The 21853-nt window shown below is 38.1% G+C and overlaps 1 protein-coding gene across 1 annotated transcript; it reads right to left on the bottom strand.

The window, feature by feature from the left end:
- Positions 1–18960: 18960 nt before the first annotated feature.
- On the bottom strand, positions 18961–21075 carry LOC141588072 (uncharacterized). Its single transcript, XM_074409528.1, has one exon. It carries the CDS (start codon positions 21073–21075, stop codon positions 18961–18963), a length of 2115 nt encoding a protein of 704 aa, XP_074265629.1.
- Positions 21076–21853: the final 778 nt, after the last annotated feature.

Here is a 21853-nt window from a genome sequence, read left to right as displayed (position 1 = left end):
CGTTGTGTGAACCATTTGTCCTTTTTCATTAGTCCATGTGACTCGTTGTGTGAACCATTTGTCCTTGTTCATTAGTCCTTTTGACTCGTTGTTTAAATCATTTGTAACAAGGACTCATTGTGTAAATCATTCGTCCTTTTTCTTTAGTCCTTGTGACTCGTTGTGTGAACCACTTGTCCTTGTTCATTAGTCCTTGTGACTCCTTGTGTTAACTATTTTTCCTTGTTCTTTAGTCCTTGTGACTCGTTGTGTGAACCATTTTTTCCTTATTCATTAGTCCTTGTGACTCGTTGTGTGAACCAATTGTCCTTGTTCATTAGTCCATATGACTTGTTGTGTGATTTTATCGACCAAGAGTTCTAAAAGTAGAATCGATTAAAGTGTTAATCCACCAAGTTATATTGATAAGGGTTGTATTCGGCTTTACCGATGCCTAAGTTAATATGAATTTGGGTCTTGGAATCATTTATAATAGTTGGGTAGAGGTCACTATATAAATGTTCATATCTTGTTAAATTTATTTACAAGTATGATTTAAAAAGACAAATGTTAATATTTCCTTTTCCTCCATACTTGTAGTTCATTACAATGAATCCATCAAACGCTACCACACCGATAACTATTGAGTCTTGCCACAATGTTTTTGACGACGTTTGCTTCAACAATGATTTCGACACTACTAGAGAAATTTCTTTTGGGATAGGTTCGGATGGAAACATAAACTTCGTCACTTCTTCTAAACCTCCTACTACTACAAGATCTCTTGTGAGCCGGTCTCAGGAAGACCGCCTCATAAATTCAATAGGATCTTTGTCTTTGGAAGAGATAGATGCCAAAACTAGTGGGAGCTCAAGCAATCAAGTTCTTGCTTCCAAGGGCAAAAAGTTTAAGAAGAAGGGAAAGAAAGGGAAAAACTTCAAGGAAGTTGAAGATGAGTGCCATTATTGCTATGGCATGGGACATTGGCTTAGGAATTGTCCCGTATATTTGCGAAATATAAGGGAAGGAATCATCGTTCCAAAAGGTAAAATTCCTAAGGAAATTTATGTTATTGATGTAAATTATACTTCCACTACGACATGGGTACTGGATACCGGTTGTGGTTCTCACCTTTGTAATCATTTACAGGGGTTAAGAGACGTGAAGAGGCTTAGCAATGGAGACGTGGATGTACGCCTTGGAAATGGAGCTCGAGTAGCGGCCGAATCCAAGGGAACTTATGTATTAGCTTTGCTTAATGGATTTGAGTTGTATTTACATAGTTGTTTTTATGTGCCTACACTTTCTAAAAACATTATTTCTATCGCTATGTTAGACATGGACGGTTTTTGTTTTGTCATTAAGAACAATCGTTGTACTATTTCAAGGAATGACTTGGTTATAGGCCAAGCTCCTTCCATAATGGCATTTACATTTTAGAAACCTCGAATCCGACTAATGACATCTACAACATTCAATCAAAGAAACTCAAATCAAGTGATCCAGATGAATCGTTCATTTGGGATTGTCGATTAGGTCACATAAACGAGAATCGCATCAAAAGATTAATTTCGACTAATGTGATTACACCATTTGATTATCAATCATATGGAACATGCGAATATTGCCTTCTTGGCAAGATGACTCGAAATCCTTTTAGTGGTAAAGGAACACGAGCAAGTGAGCTATTGGGACTCATACATACCGATGTGTGTGGACCAATGAGTATCACCGCTCATGGAAATTATGACTACTTCATAACCTTCACCGATGACTTGAGTAGATATGGGTATATCTATTTAATGAAGCATAAAAGTGAAGCTTTTGAGAAATTCAAGGAATTTCAAAACGAAGTAGAGAACCAATTAAACTAAAAGATAAAAGCACTACGATCCGATCGTGGTGGAGAATATCTTAGCCTTGAATTCGATTCACACTTGAAAGGTTGTGGTATTATATCACAACTTTCTCCACCCGGAACACCACAACTCAATGGTGTTGCCGAAAGGAGAAATCGAACCCTACTTGATATGGTTCGATCCATGATGAGTCAAACCGAGTTACCGAACTCATTTTGGGGATTTGCGATTCAAACCGCAATAAGATCTTTGAACAATTGTCCCACCAAAGCCACCGAGAAAACTCCATTTGAGATATGGAAAGGAAGAGTTCCTAATCTATCCTACATGAAAATTTGGGGTTGTAATGCTTATGTCAAAACCAAAACTGACAATAAGCTAGCCCCACGATCTGAAAAATGCACCTTTGTAGGCTATTCCAACACCCGAGGTTATTACTTCTATAAACCTCAAGAAAACAAAGTGTTTGTGTCTTGTGAGGCTGTCTTCTTAGAAAGAGATTTTATTTCTAAGAGACAGAGTGGGAGAAATTTTGAACTTGATGAAATTCAAGAGCCACAAACCGAGGTAGAGACGCAAGAAGATGTTCCTTCGTCGTCTAGCGCGGTTGTCCCTCCTCCTCTTAGAAGAACGGGCCGAGTGATTCGCCATCCCGATCGATATGTGGGACTTATCGAAGAAGATGGAACACTCGATGCGTTGCTTTTAGAAAGTGACGAGCCCGCCACCTACAAAACCGCAATCTCTAGTCCAAATTCCTCCTTATGGCTTGAAGCCATGAAGTCCGAGATGGATTCTATGCATGAAAACCAAGTTTGGAACTTGGTGGATTTGCCTAAAGGGGCAAGACCTCTTCAATGCAAATGGATTTTCAAGGTCAAAAATGGCATAGAAGGACATGATGATGTCTACAAAGCTAGGCTAGTGGCAAAAGGATTTACCCAAGTCCAAGGTCTCCATTATGAAGAAACCTTCGCCCCCGTAGCCATGCTAAGTGAAAGATCATAGATCTATATTAGACTCTCTAATAAAATTAATTTATCTCATAAATTGTTGTTTATGTGATCTATGTAACATGCATGCTAATATGAAAGCATAAAAAGAAAGTATAAGGAAAAACAATTTCCTTACATTGAATATTTGGTAAAATGGGCACAAACTAGTTCTCCTTACTAGTTTGTTCTTGAGCTAAAAATATGTGAATGATCCTCCTTGAATAACCTTCAACTAGAAAGTCTCCTTCAAGTTGCACCCAAGAACTATCCAAAAATATTAACAAGTATGAACTAGTAACTTGTTAATATGAACCCTTGATAATAATACTAGTAATATCACTAACTTTTCTTAGTAATATTAATAATGTATACTAGTAGTGAATTATTGTAGAGAGATGGATGAAGATGTTCACATGCAAAAGAAGTGAAGTGTGTAAGAGAGGTAGAGTGAAGTAGTGAACAAATATATGGAGTGTAGAAGGGGAAATGGAAGTGGCGGGTGGTATGTGCTCAAGTGGACAATTTTTTGTCTTATAATTTTATCTTACATCACATGCAAAATCTAGTATAAGATATATGTTATGGTAGTATACAAAATAAGGTAAAATGATTATGTAAGTAATCATCCATTACACTTATTTTACACGGTCCACATGACCATATACGGGTCCATGTTGGTTTTTATATTTGTCGCACAAATCCGTGTAATTTTCATTTTAAACATCGTATCATGTTTAAATGCTTCCATAATTAATTCGTCCAATTCACTCCGTAAATATACGTGTACCACTACACATATTATTTACGTACTAATATTAATCACATTAATCAATTAGTACAATTTTAGTAAATTAACAGTTAATTAACTAAAACCCGTTTCCCAAAACTTATTATTTAATTATCGCATAATTAAATAATAATTGCCGCTCCTCGAGTTCGCAACTCGAAATCTCTCTAATAATAATCGACTAACCTCTTAGTCTATAAATCAAGGGACTAAACAAATTGTATCTCATACAATTAATTAGTTATCAATTAGGGTTCGTTCCTTTAGGTGTGACCGAAAGGGGTCATTTGATCACCGCCGTCTCACGACAATAACGTCAAACTCTAGTCAGCCAACCGTTATCGATTTACGTTAATCAACTGACGAGGATCAAATAATTAAATATCTGATGATATTCTATTAATGAGATTTATTATGTTAACGCACTATTGTGGAGGACACTAACTCCAACAATCTCCCACTTGTCTGACACAAGGTGTGCGCTACCAATTCTCTTGTCCGTTTTAATCTCCCACTCAATGCAAGGTGTCTTTCAGGTCGCACTTGCACATGAACACATCGCGAGTGGTTTTCTCGATCAGGAGTGTGACTACCTGGCCGGAAAAATCTCTCACAGATTACTTCCGAGCGTGGCCACGCATTTGTAGTCATTAACTCCTTGAGTGGCCTTGAGATATAGTTACCCAACGTGGGTGGACAATTCCTGTATGCCCTATCTATCCTATTGCACAATACAACTCACCATGACCTAGTAAATGCCCTTTTGGCCTCCTTTCACGGCACGACCTAGGACAAAAACCAAAGTCACTCGGAAGCGCACTGCTCGGATAATAGTCTCCAGTCAAAAGAATCGACTCATTAGAACATCTTAGAGATCCCTGCCACGACCAGGCGTCTATAATAGAACTTGGGGACTCTCTAAATGGTCACTGTCCGGCAAAGTGTCACACACTCTGCCTATGTAATCGACCAGTCATCACATATGACCTTATGGTGTTGAACAACCATTAATCGACTTACAATCTAGTCACTCCGAGACGTCACCTCATTAAGTGACTAGGGACAAAATACAATGTTCATCTTATTCACTTGAATAGTGTTCAACATTGTCTCCACAACTTATTCAGATAAACAAGAAATTAAAATTTAGTCACACTAAATAAAAAATTCATAAAAGAATGAATACGAAAACAATGAATGTGATTATCATATATATAATAAAAGATACACTATCCAATTATTACATATCCATAATCTAAAGAAAATCTGGTACTCGTCTCAATCCCATAGAGACGACATGACCATCATGCTTAGCCTTTGATAAAGGCTTGGTTAAAGGATCAACAATATTATCATCTGTCCCAACCTTACAAATGTCAATTTCCTTCCTTTCCACATAATCTCTAATTACATGGTATTTCCTTTCAATGTGTCTAGATTTGTTACTAGACTTAGGCTCTTTGGCTTGAAAAATAGCTCCACTGTTATCACAATATAGAGTGATAGGATCTTTGGCGGAATGGACTACTCCTAGCCCCTCCATGAATTGCCTAATCCAAACGACTTCCTTCGCGACCTCAGACGCTGCAAGGTACTCAGCCTCTGTTGTAGAATCCGCAGTAACACTTTGCTTGAAGCTCTTCCAGCAAACAGCTCCTCCATTTAGCATAAACACATAGCCGGATTGGGATTTCATGTCATCCCGATCGGTTTGGAAACTTGCGTCCGTGTAACCTCTTACACACAACTCAGTTTCTCCTCCAAACATTAAGAACGAATCCTTAGTCCTTCTCAAGTACTTAAGGATGTTCTTTACGGCTATCCAGTGACTCTCACCTGGCTTAGCTTGATACCGACTTGTCATGCTCAAGGCATACGCAACGTCGGGACGAGTGCAAATCATAGCATACATGATAGACCCAACAGCGGAAGCATAAGGGACGGTCTTCATGTGTTCAATTTCCTTAGGGGTAGAGGGAGACTGTGACTTGCTCAAAGTAATCCCCTGGCCCATAGGTAGAAATCCTCTCTTGGAGTCTTTCATATTGAACCGGTCAAGAACTTTGTCAATATAAGCTTCTTGACTCAATGCTAGTATCCTCTTGGACTTATCCCTATAGATCCGGATACCTAAGATTCGTTCTGCCTCTCCCAAGTCCTTCATTTGGAAGTGTTTTCCTAGCCACTCCTTAACGGAAGTGAGCGATGGAACATCATTCCCAATGAGCAATATGTCATCCACATATAGGACAAGGAATGCAACCTTACTCCCACTAAACTTCATGTATAAACACGGTTCTTCCACACTTCTAGTGAAACCGTATTGTTTAATAACATGATCAAAGCGATGATTCCAACTCCTAGATGCTTGCTTAAGACCATAGATAGACTTTTTAAGCTTACACACCTTCTTAGGGTTAGATGTATCCATAAAACCTTCGGGTTGTATCATGTACACCTCTTCTTCTAGAATCCCATTCAAGAAGGCGGTTTTGACATCCATTTGCCAAATCTCATAATCATGAAATGCGGCAACCGCTAAGATTATCCTAATGGACCTAAGCATAGCGACTGGAGCGAAGGTTTCGTCATAGTGTAAACTATGAACTTGGGTGAAACCTTTTGCCACCAATCTAGCTTTGTAAACATCCACATGTTTATCCACGCCGAGTTTAATTTTGTATATTCATTTACACTGAAGAGGTCGCTCTCCCTCAGGTAAATCCACCAAGTCCCATACTTGGTTCTCGTACATGGAATCCATTTCGGACCGCATGGCTTCTAGCCAAAGCGAGGAGTCGGGACTAGACATGGCCGATTTGTAGGTAGTGGGTTCATTACTTTCAAGAAGTAACAAAACACCATCCTCTTCGATGTTACCAAGGTAGCGATCAGGTGGATTAGAAATCCTACTTGACTTTCTAGGAATAATTACCATTTCAGAGGAAGAGGGAATGCTATCCTCCACGTTCTCCTCTACCTCATTCTCGGTTTGTGGCTCTCTAACTTCTTCAAGTTCAAATTTTCTCCCACTCTGTCTTCTAGAAATAAATTCCTTTTCTAGAAAGACAGCATCACGAGCCACAAACACTTTGTTCTCGTGTTTATTGTAGAAGTAATAGCCACGTGTTTCCCTTGGATATCCTACAAAAAGACATTTGTCGGACACGGGTGCAAGCTTATTGTCAGACTTGATCTTAACGTACGCTTCGCAACCCCAAATACGCATGAATGACAAATGAGGGACTTTCCCTGTCCATATCTCATATGGAGTCTTATCGGCCGCTTTAGTCGGGCTTCGATTTAGTGAAAATACTGCAGACAAGAGTGCAAAACCCCAAAATGAACTAGGAAGCTCAGTTAGACTCATCATTGACCGAACCATATCAAGTAAAGTTCGGTTTCTCCTTTCGGCCACACCATTTAATTGCGGTGTGCCAGGAGGAGTCCATTGTGATACTATACCACAATCTTTTAGGTGTGAATCAAATTCAATATTTAGATACTCACCACCACAGTCGGACCGTAGAGTCTTTATCTTTTTATCCAATTGGTTCTCTACTTCTTTTTGAAACTCTTTGAACTTGTCAAAGGCTTCACTCTTGTTCTTCATTAAGTAGACATACCCATATCTACTTAAGTCATCAGTAAAAGTAATGAAGTAGTGAAAACCTCCTCTAGCGGTGATGGTTAATGGTCCACACACATCCGTGTGTATGAGAGCCAAAACCTCACTAGCTCGTGTCCCTTTTCCCGCAAAAGGTGCACGAGTCATCTTGCCTAAAAGGCAAGACTCGCATGTACCATAAGATTCGAAACCAAATGGTTTGAGCACTTTTGATGAAGCAAGTCTCTTAATGCGTCTTTCTTTTATGTGGCCTAAACGACAATGCCAAAGGTAGGATTCGTTTGGATCACCCTTTTTGAGCCTTTTAGTTTCCATATGATAAACGTCATTAACATCATTTAAAACATAAATGCCTCCAATTGAAATGGCCTTGCCATAAACCACATCATTAAAAGAAAAAGTACAACACTTGTCCTTAATCATAAAACAAAAGCCTTCCGCGTCTAACGCGGAAATGGAGATGATGTTCTTAGTTAAAGTTGGTACAAAATAACACTTATTTAAATACAACTCTAAACCACTAGCTAAAGTGAGCACATAGGTCCCTACGGCAACGGCGGCTACTCTAGCTCCATTGCCCATGCGGAGATCCACATCACCTTTTGCTAGTGCTTTCACGTCCCTTATACCCTGCAAATGGTTACAAAGGTGAGAGCCACATCCGGTATCAAGTACCCAAGTGGAAGTACAAGCATAATTAACGTCTATCACATAGAGAGAGGAAATCATACCAATAGGCGTCACACGCCCTTCCTTGAGATCCTCCAAATATTTGGGACAACTCCTCCTATAATGCCCCTTCCCATTACAATGGAAACATTCGGCCTCGGAGAGCTTGACACTTTTTGCCTTGGGATTGCCATTCTCAACGGCCTTCCCCTTTCCCTTGTCATGTTTCTTTGACGATTTCGTGAATTGGGACTTTTCTTTCCCTTTTCCTTTCTTGACTCCAAGGGACATGTTCTTTAACTTCATGGTTAAAACATCTCCCTTTTCACTCCCACTAGCCTCCATATCCCTCTCCGCTTGGGAGAGGAGTTCATGAATTTCATGGTAACTCTTATCCATGTCATTCATGTTGTAGTTTACCCTAAAGTGGGCAAACTTGGTGGGGAGTGAGTGAAGGATACGATCCACCACAAGAGTCTTAGGAATCTTACACCCTAGATGCTCTAGGATGTCAACATATTCAACCATTTTAAGTACATGGGGACCAACCTTTTGGCCCCTCTCAAGCTTAGCTTCAAAGAAGCGTGCCGCCGCATCGTATTGACGGACTTTAGGTGTTTGTGAAAACATAGTGATCATACGAGTGAATATCTCGTAAGCATTTAAAGAAATGCATGATAGCTTGAGCTTTGGCGATATTGACCATATCAACACATTCTTGATATCATTCAACATCCTCACATAGTCATCATAGGCGGTCCGCACCGCCGATGAAGCTCTTGCACCGGGCTCGATTGGAGGAGCATCGGTCAAGTAAGTGAGCACATTGTCGGACAACGCGGCACTTTTGATGTTGGATTCCCATTCAAGAAAGTTACTACCGTCATCTTTTAAAATACATTTGTCCATTACGGACCTTAGCCATGAATCTTTGCCTAGTGAAGTAGTCGATGGAGTTGATGAAGTTGCCATTGCGAATTAAAATGCTACAACAAAAAGGAAAAATTAACATTCATTGTTTTAAAATTACTTGTAAAAACATGTTTAGCAAGTTTTAGCATTTATATAATGACCTCCCACTAAATTATATAAATGATTCCAAGACCCAAATATTAAACAAAAATGAGCATCGCTTGGGCGAAACATCCCATAATTGCGTAAATTCGGTAAGTCACGTTGACTAATTCTACCTCTAGAACTCTTGGTCGACGAATTTCCTCAAATTCATCTACTAGCCCCGGAACACAAGACCGTCTTATATCCCGTTGAGTCCAACCAATTTTGGCGTGTGATAACCGCTTACCACCCTACTTACCCAAGGTAAAAAGAGAACACCCCGCTTGGGCGAGCGTGGCTCTAATGAACAAGAGATTCATAGGTGTTACTAATTGGTAAGGCTAATCTCAATTTTAGTTATGTGAGAGATCTTGTCAATTTAGTCATAAATTCCTTATAAGTGAATTAATTCGGTGAATGTAAATGACGTGAATTGACAACCGCGAAAAATAAAATGCATGTGAATGGCGATTTTGGCATGCGCGAAAATAAAACAAGCAAACATGTAAGCATATGAATAAATCCTAGTATGGCCACCTAGTTAATAAAAAACTAGTCTATTACATTTCGGAAACCAACTCCTTGGTCCCTTGCCTCTTCATTCCATAAATGGCTCTTCCTTGTGAGATTTGGAACACCTTCCAAAAATAGACTAAAGTCTCGTTGTAATCAGTCTTTTGGAAACGCCGGTAAAATAACTATTACAAATGAATTACATAGCTATTCCTATTATACATTAATTAATAAAATGAATAAAACTATTAATTAATTACAAAGCGACGATACGAGATCGTATTTAATTACAAACAAATCGATATTCCCATTCATTTCGGGTAATAACGATTAAAATTAACTAGGCCATACTAGGTACAAAAAGATAAATACTTTAAATAAATGACAATCATTCATTCAACTTAAATAAATATGCTTAAAATGCTGTAAATATGATGCCAAAATCGCCCTATCTATCAATCGTTGGTATCCATCTCGGTTTTTGTGGATTTAATCGATTTTTAACATGTAAAAATCAATAATTAACTCTTAAATCTCATTTAAGTCCAAACTAATTGTCCAAACTGTTTTGAACCTCAAAATTAGTCCTCACTAATTTTATGATAAATAATTAGTTTGATTTGGTGATATTTTGCTAATTTAATCGGTAAAATCATAATATTTAAGTAAAAATCCAAAATAATTGAAAAATTACCCAAAAAATTGAAACAAAAATTTTTAGTATTCTGGAACACTCCCAAGAACACCAAAAAGTCAGAAAAATTGCCCAAAAAATTCCGGATAAATTTTATGAAGAAAAAGATCGATATTTATCGGTTTTTAACCACTAAAACCAATAAACATCAAAACAAAGTGAAAACACACATGCAAAATCACTTTTGACATTTAAATAATATTCTTAAATGTACATAAATTTATCATGGGCAGAATCAAAAATTTTGAAATTATGATTAATTAATTTGACTTTTATCGACTTTTTACTCAAAAAAAATCAATAAACATGCAAAAATCCGAACCAACCTTCAACTTTTTGCATACAATCAGTAGAAAACATGCATGAACTACCATAAAAAATCCATGCACCGAATCAACATTTAACTAATTTTAGTCAATTTTTCACTAAAATGCGACATTTTGACTCGGTTTTCTACCAAAAATCATTAAAAATAGCAAAATAACTTTAACAATCACCAAAAAATTCCACAAACCTTTTGATATCGGTAGGTATGCATGTCCCAAAAATTTCGTGCTAAAACCTCTTTTAACACAATTTTTGAGTTTTTACTAATTATCTCATAATTCATTAAAATGCTTAAAATCAACATGCAAATTACAAGCCTAAGCTCTGATACCACTTGAAAGATCATAGATCTATATTAGACTCTCTAATAAAATTAATTTATCTCATAAATTGTTGTTTATGTGATCTATGTAACATGCATGCTAATATGAAAGCATAAAAAGAAAGTATAAGGAAAAACAATTTCCTTACATTGAATATTTGGTAAAATGGGCACAAACTAGTTCTCCTTACTAGTTTGTTCTTGAGCTAAAAATATGTGGATGATCCTCCTTGAAAAACCTTCAACTAGAAAGTCTCCTTCAAGTTGCACCCAAGAACTACCCAAAAATATTAACAAGTATGAACTAGTAACTTGTTAATATGAACCCTTGATAATAATACTAGTAATATCACTAACTTTTCTTAGTAATATTAATAATGTATACTAGTAGTGAATTATTGTAGAGAGATGGATGAAGATGTTCACATGCAAAAGAAGTGAAGTGTGTAAGAGAGGTAGAGTGAAGTAGTGAACAAATATATGGAGTGTAGAAGGGGAAATGGAAGTGGCGGGTGGTATGTGCTCAAGTGGACAATTTTTTGTCTTATAATTTTATCTTACATCACATGCAAAATCTAGTATAAGATATATGTTATGGTAGTATACAAAATAAGGTAAAATGATTATGTAAGTAATCATCCATTACACTTATTTTACACGGTCCACATGACCATATACAGGTCCATGTTAGTTTTTATATTTGTCGCACAAATCCGTGTAATTTTCATTTTAAACATCGTATCATGTTTAAATGCTTCCATAATTAATTCGTCCAATTCAGTCCGTAAATATACGTGTACCACTACACATATTATTTACGTACTAATATTAATCACATTAATCAATTAGTACAATTTTAGTAAATTAACAGTTAATTAACTAAAACCCGTTTCCCAAAACTTATTATTTAATTATCGCATAATTAAATAATAATCTGCAAGCTCCTCGAGTTCGCAACTCGAAATCTCTCTAATAATAATCGACTAACCTCTTAGTCTATAAATCAAGGGACTAAACAAATTGTATCTCATACAATTAATTAGTTATCAATTGGGGTTCGTTCCTTTAGGTGTGACCGAAAGGGGTCATTTGATCACCGCCGTCTCACAACAATAACGTCAAACTCTAGTCAGCCAACCGTTATCGATTTACGTTAATCAACTGACGAGGATCAAATAATTAAATATCTGATGATATTCTATTAATGAGATTTATTATGTTAACGCACTATTGTGGAGGACACTAACTCCAACACTAAGATCCATACGGATTTTGTTAGCGATTGCCGCATTTCATGATTATGAAATATGGCAAATGGATGTCAAAACCGCTTTTCTAAATGGGCATTTAGAAGAGGAGGTGTACATGATACAACCCGAAGGTTTTGTCGATTCTAAAAATCCTAACAAAGTGTGCAAACTTAAGAGATCCATTTATGGACTTAAGCAAGCATCTAGAAGTTGGAATCATCGATTCGATCATGTGATAAAAGAGAATGGTTTCGCTCGAAGTGTTGAGGAACCATGTTTATACATGAAATTTAGTGGGAGCAATGTCGTGTTCCTAATCTCGTATGTCGATGACATACTACTCATTGGTAATGATATTCCGATGTTGTCTTCCGTTAAGAAGTGGTTAGGTAACCACTTCCAAATGAAGGATTTAGGAGAGGCACAACGCATATTAGGTATCCGGATCCATAGAGATAGATCCAAGAGGATATTGGCACTAAGTCAAGAATCTTATGTTGATAAGATTCTTCGACGTTTCAGCATGGACAAATCAAAAAGGGGATTGGTACCTATGGTAACTGGGACTATATTGAGCAAGTCTCAATCTCCCTCCGAACCCCATGATGTTGAACGCATGAAGATGATCCCTTATGCTTCCGCTGTTGGATCAATCATGTACGCCATGATATGCACACGTCCTGATGTCTCGTATGCCTTGAGCATGACGAGTAGATATCAAGGAAATCCAGGTGAGAGTCACTGGATAGCCGTCAAGAACATCCTTAAGTACTTGAGAAGAACTAAGGATTCTGTCTTAGTATTTGGAGGAGACACAGAGCTCCGTGTTAATGGATACACGGACTCAAGTTTTCAAACAGACAGAGATGATATGAAATCACAAGCTGGTTTTGTTTTCATGCTCAATGGTGGTGCTGTTAGCTGAAGAAGCTTCAAGGAAGTCAGAATCGCTGGATTCAACGACGGAGGCTGAGTACATTGCAGCATCAGAAGCTGCCAAGGAAGCTGTATGGATCAGGCAATTCACGGAAGGTCTAAGAGTAGTACCTACCGCCAATTATCCCATCACTCTCTATTGTGATAATAGTGGGACGATCTTCCAAGCTAAAGAGCCAAAGTCTAGTAATAGATCTAGACATGTACTTAGAAAATATCATGTAATTAGAGATTTCATTGAAAGAAAGGAAATTGCGATTTGTAAGGTTGGGACGGATGACAATATAGCCGATCCACTCACCAAGTCTTTATCGCAGGCTAAGCATGATGGACATGTTGCGTCCATGGGACTTAAACGTGTACCAAGTTTGTATTAGATTTTGAAATGAAATAAAAGTGTTGTTTTTGTTCATGTTCATAATCACATTTGTCTTTTATCTTTTCCTTATACATTGTTACATCCAAACGGGTTGTACTGACAATTGAACCCCGTTAAAGTGAACACGGATTAACATTGTATTCGCCCATAGCCACTTGTATGAGGTGACGTCTTGAAGTGACTAGAGTGTGATGCGATTGATGGCAAGTTCAAGTGTCATGAAGTCATGTGAGATGACTAGTCGATCACATAGGCAGACTGTTAGGAACACTTTGTCGGGCTAATGACCGCTTATGGAGTTCTGGCAAATTTATATAGCCTGGTCGTGGCAAGAGCTACTATAGTATTCTAATGATTCGATTCTTTTAACTAAAGACTATTCGCCTAAGGTGGTACAGTTACAGATTAACTTTGATTTATGTTACTACGACCTTCGTAAATGGGGTCAAATGGGCATATTTTAGGTTATGATAGCTGTGGCTAGTCAAAGGGAATAAGTGCGATAGGAATTGTCCACCCCTTGTCAGGGTTATAACAATATCTCAGGGCCACTCGAGGAGTAATGAACTGGAAATGCGTGGCCACGCTCGGAAGGTATCTATGGTAGATAATTCCGGTCAATCAGTTATTCTCCAGATCGAGGAAACCACTCTCGATATGATCACTTGCAAGTACGACCTGAAAGACACCTTGCATTGAGTGGGAGATAGTAATAGGACAAGAGAATTGGTGACGCACACTTGTCGAGGACAAGTGGGAGATTGTTGGAATATGTGTCCTCCGACAATAATGAGATCACAACTGTCGATCATGATGATCACATGTTTAAATCTCATTTAAGAATACATGTGGGATGTAATATTTTACAGTCAACTGGTCCACACATATCGGTAATGATTGGCTGACTAGAGTTTGACATTACAGTCGTGCGACGGTGGTGATCAGTTGATCCCCTTAGGTCATACCTAAAGGGTAACACTCTTAATTGAATATTTAATTGATCGTATGACGATAGAGTCAATTAAATTACTTAAAATTGACGGACGATTTTGGAAGTAATATTTACGTGTCTCGTTGTAATTTGATTAAATTAGACACGGTCTAAGTAATCGAATTGTTTTATTGCTTAGATGAAATTATTGTTTACAGAAACAATTGAAACTGAATGAATAATTTATTATAAATACAAGATGTTGTGATTTATAATTGGTAAACCGTTTTGGTACAAGTAATTATAAATTACTAAGTCGATTTTGTACATGACATATTTTTATTAATACGTTGATTTTTAATATGTTAAAAATGCATGACAATTTTACATGACTTGTGACATGTAACAAATTGATAAATTGACAAAGATAAAATGGAACCCATTTTATCTTATATGGACCAAAATATGGAGGGAGTATGGTGTTTAAATTGTGTTAAATTATTTGAGTGGAAACAACATGATTACACACCTAGCTAGTAGCCATGCAAGCCTATGTTTTCTTGAGAAGAATAACTTGCCCATGCATTGGCTCTCCCTCTTCCCCCCCACCGGTTTTCTAGAGCCATTTTAGAGAGTTTTTCTCTCTAATTTTTCATTCATACTTCACACAATATTTCTAGAGTAAGAAATACAAAAACTCTCTAAGAAAAACTAGAGAAATAAAAAACTCCAAAATCATTCTCTCTTGGCCGAAATTACAAGAGACAAAACAATAGTTTTGGGTCAATTTTAGTAAAGATTATTATTATTCTAGATGAAGTAATATTAATCTATTAAGGGGTTATCTTGGGTATTCATCTTTGGGAGGGATTCTATCTTTGAATCTTTGTTCATCCATATAAGGAAAGCTCAAGAACAAGTAAGAAGGAGATCTTACTTGTGCCCTTTGATCCGAAATTTTATAGTAGGGAAAACGATTTCTTCTCTATTCTTATTCATGTTTGCATGCATAAGATCTATATTTAATTTTATGACTAAATTAATTGTAACATATATGAATATGTCGAAATATGAGATTATTAATTTCTAACAGTTCATTAGTCCTTGTGACTTGTTGTGTGAACCATTTATCCTTGTTCATTAGTCCTTGTAACTCGTTATGTTAACCATTTGTCCTTGTTCTTAAGTACTTGTGACTCGTTATTTAAACCATTTGTCTTTGTTTATTAGTCCTTGTGACTCGTTGTGTAAACCATTTGTCCTTGTTATTGTGACTTGTTGTGTGAACCAATTTTCATTGTCATTAGTCCTTGTGACTCGTTGTGTGAACCATTTGTCCTTGTTCATTAATCCTTGTGACTCGTTGTGTGAACCATTTGTCCTTGTTCTTTAGTCCTTGTGACTCGTTGTTTAAACCATTTGTCCTTGTTCATTAGTCCTTCTGACTCGTTGTTTAAACCATTTCTCCTTGTTATTGTGACTTGTTGTGTGAAACATTTTTCCTTGTTCATTAGTCCTTTGGACTCGTTTTGTGAACCATTTCTCCTTGTTCATTAGTCCTTGTGACTCATTGTGTAAACTAATTGTCCTTGTTCATTAGTCCTTGTGACTCGTTGTGTGAACCATTTGTCCTTTTTCTTTAGTTCTTGTGACTCGTTGTTTAAATCATTTTTCCTTGTTTATTAATCCTTCTGACTCATTGTGTAAACCATTTGTCCTTTTGATGTAAAACTATACGGAAAAACGAGAATCAACAGATCTTGGAACTGTTCGTTTGAGTTTGTTAAATCTGTGATTGTGTATGTCGTTATAACTAGTAAATTTGCAGCGGAAATTGATTTGTTTGGACTGATTATTTCGTGATTATGGAAGTGACCGGATAGTATGGTGAATTCCTAGTCCTAACCTCGCAAGGTATCAAACGCAGATTCACACAATCAACCTCGCAAGGAAGACCTAAAGATTAAGCTCGCAAACCTAATCAGAATAATGCTCACAAACGTAAACAATTTTCTTTCTGGAAATTCGATGTGTGTTTCTGATTACACACGGTGCTATTATACTCCTAAACGAGGTCATAATTCGACCCAAACCCTAGCTTGCAAATCAAGCTATCTTTCCTTCTCCTAAACTAACTAGGAAAGTTATTCCCTTTTACTAAACTAACAAGGAAAGTTATTTAAATACTAATATTAGAATACAATCAGATTTTAGGGTATTCTAATCAAACTAGGATTAGGAAAATCTAGCTTTCCTAACTTTATTTGGAAACAGTAAATAAACTAATTTATTATTCCTACACGATTTAGGAAACCGTGTATCCTAACCATCCTAGGAGCCGTGATATGCAGCCCCAGAGCCGTGATATGCAGCTCCAACGCCTTCCCATTTTAGCATCAACACATTACTCGATCCAAGCTCAAATCCTTTTACTAGTTGAGTCACATTTCGACTAATAAGAATTTCATTTGCTTGTTCCGAGCATGCTCCTGCATCAATCTCTCCTTCTTTTTGAGAATTTGCACTCAAATCCTCGTCTTCTAAATACGGTGACAGGTCGCCTACATTGAACGTCGCGCTCACCCCACCATATTCACTCGGCAATTCCAGCTTGTATGCATTAGAGCCATAACATTCGAGGATCTTGAATGGACCATCTGCTCGTGGCATCAACTTGTTCTTCCTTTTGGACGGAAATCGTTCCTTCCTTAAATGTAACCACACAAGATCACCTTCTTTGAAAACAGGCTGCTTACGATGTTTATTAGCCTTCTCCTTGTATTTAGCATTTGCCTTCTCAATTTGAGCTCGAACTTGTTCACATACTAGGAAAAACGCTGCTTGCCTCTCCTTGGCTTCAAAACTCAACACATCTTTCTTTGGAATGGGCACTAAATCGATGGGCAGGTATGGATTCACGCCATAGACAATCTCGAATGGAGCTCTTCCTGTCGTCATCGATGGTGTACGATTATAAGCGAATTCAGCATGCGCTAATTTGATATCCCAATCCTTCGTGCTTTTACTAACCAATCCTCGCAATAAAATCCCCAGACTACGGTTGGTTACCTCGGTCTGACCATCTGTTTGTGGATGGTGTGATGTACTGAAAAGAAGCTTAGTTCCCATCAAACGCCATAACGTTTTCCAGAAGTAACTAAGAAACTTCACATCTCGATCTGAAACAATAGTAAGAGGTATTCCATGTAATCGAACGATCTCTCTATAGTACAAATCAGCCACTTTAGTTGCATCATCAGTTTTGTGACACGGAATAAAATGCGCCATCTTCGAGAATCGATCAACTACCACCATAATTGAATCCTTACCCCTCTGAGTTCTCGGCAAACCAAGGATAAAATCCATGCTTACCTCATTCCACGGTTGCACAGGTACGGGCAGAGGTGTATACAAGCCTTTGTTGAACGTGCTTTTAGCCTTTTGGCATACCACGCATTTCGCCACGATTTCTTGCACGTCCTTATTCATTCTCGGCCAGTAGAAGTGTTCACTTAGGATGTCACTCGTCTTATTAACTCCAAAGTGTCCAGCAATAGCCCCGCCATGAACTTCACGTACCAACAACTCCCTAATCGACCCATTCGGAATGCACAGCCGATTACCTTTGAAGAGATAGCCATCTTGAACATTATACAAACCTGTTGGATCAATAATTTCTTTTGAAAATTCTGGATCAGATTTGTACAGCTCCTTGATATGTTCGAAACCAAGAATTCTGGCATCCAACTCAATCAACAATGAATGTCTTCGGGATAATGCATCAGCCACGATATTAGAACTTCCCGTCTTGTATTTTGAGGAAAACGTGAATGATTGCAAGAACTCTACCCATTTAGCATGTCTTTGATTTAACTTTTGCTGCCCATGAATGTGTTTAAGAGCCACGTGATCAGAATGTAAAATAAACGGCTTTGGATTTGAGATAATGACTCCAATGGTCCAATGCTCTCACGATTGCATAAAACTCCTTGTCGTAGGTGGAATAGTTCAGCCTTGCACCGTTTAATTTCTCGCTGAAATATGCAATATGTCTCTTCTCTTGTATTAACACGGCACCAATTCCAACACCACTTGCATCACACTCGACTTCAAACAATTTATTAAAATCGGGTAGTGCTAAAAAACAGTCCGGAACACAAACTTTGCGCTTCACCTCCTCAAACGCCTTTTGGGCGCTGCTAGTCCACACGAACTCTCCCTTCTTGGTTAGCTCTGTAATTGGAGCCATAATCTAGCTAAAACCCTGGATGAATCGTCTATAAAATGATGCTAAACCATGAAAGCTTCGCACCTCTGTAGTTGATTTTGGAACTGGCCAGGCTTGAATAGCATCGACCTTGGATGGGTCCATACTTACTCCGTCTTTACCCACAATATAACCAAGAAAAACAACACTTGAGACCATAAAAGTACATTTTTCTAACTTACCATAGAGCTTCTGATCTCGCAAAACTTCAAACACAGCTCGCAAATGTCGTTTGTGCGACTCTTCATCTTTACTATAAATCAGGATGTCGTCAAGATAGACCACCACGAATTTGTTAAGGAACGGCCTTAACACTTCATTCATCAACCTCATAAACGAACTAGGAGCGTTGCAAAGTCCAAACGGCATCACAAGCCATTCATACAACCCCGGACCGTTTTAAACGCGGTCTTCCATTCATCCCCTTCTCTAATCCTCATTTGATGGTAACCACTCCTCAAATCCAGTTTAGAAAAGACACTTGAACCAGAAAGTTCATCAAGCATATCATCAAGTCTCGGCATAGGAAAGCGATATTTGATTGTAATGTTGTTTACCGCTCTACTATCAATGCACATTCGCCAAGTCCCTTCCTTCTTTGGCACTAATAACGCAGGCACTGCACACGGACTTAAGCTTTCTTGAACATATCCCCTATCTATCAATTCTTGGACTTGTCTTTGTAACTCCTTTGCTTCCTCCGGATTACAACGATAGGCTGGCTTATTAGGCAATCCCGCTCCTGGAATCAGATCTATTTGGTGTTCAATACCACGTAAAGGAGGTAACCCATCCGGTAATTCATCCGGAAACACATCCCGGAACTCTTCTAACAGCTCTTGTACCCCACGGTCATCACACACACCAACGGACCCCAATTCACGAACCAGCAGTACATAAGTTCGTTCTCCACGAGCTAAAGCCTCCTTAACCTCCCGAGCCTCCATAAACATACTCCCCTTCTTTGTTTTAGACTCTTTAATCTTATTAGGTGACATAGGTTTCAGATTGTATCTCACTTTACCCTTCATCACGCTATACAACTTGGATCTCCCGTCATGTTCAACCTTTCTATCGAATTGCCAAGGCCTACCCAACAGAATGTGGCATGCATTCATAGGAATTATATCGCACCACACCTCATCAGTATAGGGTCCTAAACTCAACGAAACTAAGGCCTGTTTCTTAACTTGAATCCCATTCTCCCCATTCAGCCAATGTAATTTATATGGTTTAGCTCGGTCTTTAGTTTGCAATTTCAGTTCATCAACAAGGTCCCTTGCTACTACATTAGCACATGATCCACTATCAATAATAAGATTGCAAATTTTACGGTTTACCTTGCACCGAGTGTGGAAGATTTGTTCTCGTTGCTCATTCTCAGCTGAACCCGTCTCCATATGTAAATTACGCAGCACTAAACATTCCTCTTCACTCAACGGATCCAAATCATAGATTATTCCTTCACCATCAGTTTCAACATTCTCCTGAACTGTTTCCTCCTCTGGCGTGACAAATACAGGAATCATATCATACAATTCTTGAGCTGTTAGGGCTCGTTTCTGAGGACATTCGTTTGCTATATGACCATAGCCTTGACACTTGAAATAACGCCTCAAAGAACTCCCTTTTGGCTCGGCAACACCCTTTCCTTTGTCCTTGGGTTCTTCTTTCGGGGTTTCTTTAGCCTTGCTAGGAGCTGGCCTGGAATACGAGTTTATTCCCGAACTTTGTCCCTTGGAATAAGCATAAGGTTTTCGTGCCTTATCATGCTTCTCAAATTTTAACGCCAATCTGCAAACATCGCTAAATCCATCGTAATTTTGGACTTCTACCTTCGTTGCAATTGCGGGTGTTAGGCCCTTGATGAATCTCGCCACCCTTAGCTCTTCTTTCTCCTCAAGATCGCATACAATCGACATCTTCTCGAATTCTTTGATATATTCAGTCACGGACATGCTTCCTTGCTCTAAAGATTGGAGCTTTAAGTAGTTATCTTGTTCATAATCCCTTGGCAGGAATCGTCTCATCAAGTGCTTCTTTAATTTGATCCAAGATTCGATCTTGTCTTTGCCTTCCTTTTTCCTCTGTTTTTTCAGATTTTCGTACCATAAAGATGCATACTTTGTAAGCTTCAAGATTGCAACTTTAAATTGCTTCTTGTCATCATACTCTTTATATTCGAAAACCCTCTCAGCTTGTCTTACCCAATCCAGAAATTTTTCCGGATCCATCTCGCCATCAAAGTCTGGAATATCGAGTTTTAAACCCCGATCATCATCGTTCTTATTCTTTGACTTCCTCTTTGGCTGCTCGTTTTCTTCTTCAGATTCGGATGGAGTGTCCGAATCCTTTTTCTTCTCTTGAGCCTTCAACATGCTTGCTATGTTTTTTAGCACATAAGCCATCTGAGCCATCTCTATCTTCAGCTCGTTATGACCATCTTCCCATGTTTTCGGACCCTCATCACCGTCTTTAACCATGATTAGCAACGTCCCAAGACAGATATATTAAGGAATAAATCTGAACTTAGCTCTGGTAACCAATTTGACGTAAAACTATACGGAAAAACGAGAATGAACAGATCTTGGAACTGTTCGTTTGAGATTGTTAAATCTGTGATTGTGTATGTCGTTATAACTAGTAAATTTGCAGCGGAAATTGATTTGTTTGGACTGATTATTTCGTGATTATGGAAGTGACCGGATAGTATGGTGAATTCCTAGTCCTAACCTCGCAAGGTATCAAACGCAGATTCACGCAATCAACCTCGCAAGGAAGACCTAAAGATTAAGCTGGCAAACCTAATCAGAATAATGCTCACAAACGTAAATAATTTTCTTTCTGGAAATTCGATGTGTGTTTCTGATTACACACGGTGCTATTATACTCCTAAACGAGGTCATAATTCGACCCAAACCCTAGCTTGCAAATCAAGCTATCTTTCCTTTTCCTAAACTAACTAGGAAAGTTATTCCCTTTTCCTAAACTAACTAGGAAAGTTATTTAAATAATAATATTAGAATACAATCAGATTTTAGGGTATTCTAATCAAACTAGGATTAGGAAAATCTAGCTTTCCTAACTTTATTTGGAAACAGTAAATAAACTAATTTATTATTCCTACACGATTTAGGAAACCGTGTATCCTAACCATCCTAGGAGCCGTGATATGCAGCCCCAGAGCCGTGATATGCAGCTCCAACGCCTTCCTATTTTAGCATCAACACATTACTCGATCCAAGCTCAAATCCTTTTACT

Source organism: Silene latifolia, chromosome 6 (genome assembly GCF_048544455.1).
Source record: "Silene latifolia isolate original U9 population chromosome 6, ASM4854445v1, whole genome shotgun sequence".
NCBI classification, from domain to species: Eukaryota; Viridiplantae; Streptophyta; class Magnoliopsida; order Caryophyllales; family Caryophyllaceae; genus Silene; species Silene latifolia.
The sequence above is the reverse complement of the archived record's forward strand: the minus strand, read 5'-3'. Positions and strand labels throughout refer to the sequence as shown.

What these genes read in the sequence shown, in the direction of transcription:
- LOC141588072 (XM_074409528.1), bottom strand. Translation starts at nt 21,075, where the DNA reads ATGGTTAAAGACGGTGATGAGGGTCCGAAAACATGGGAAGATGGTCAT.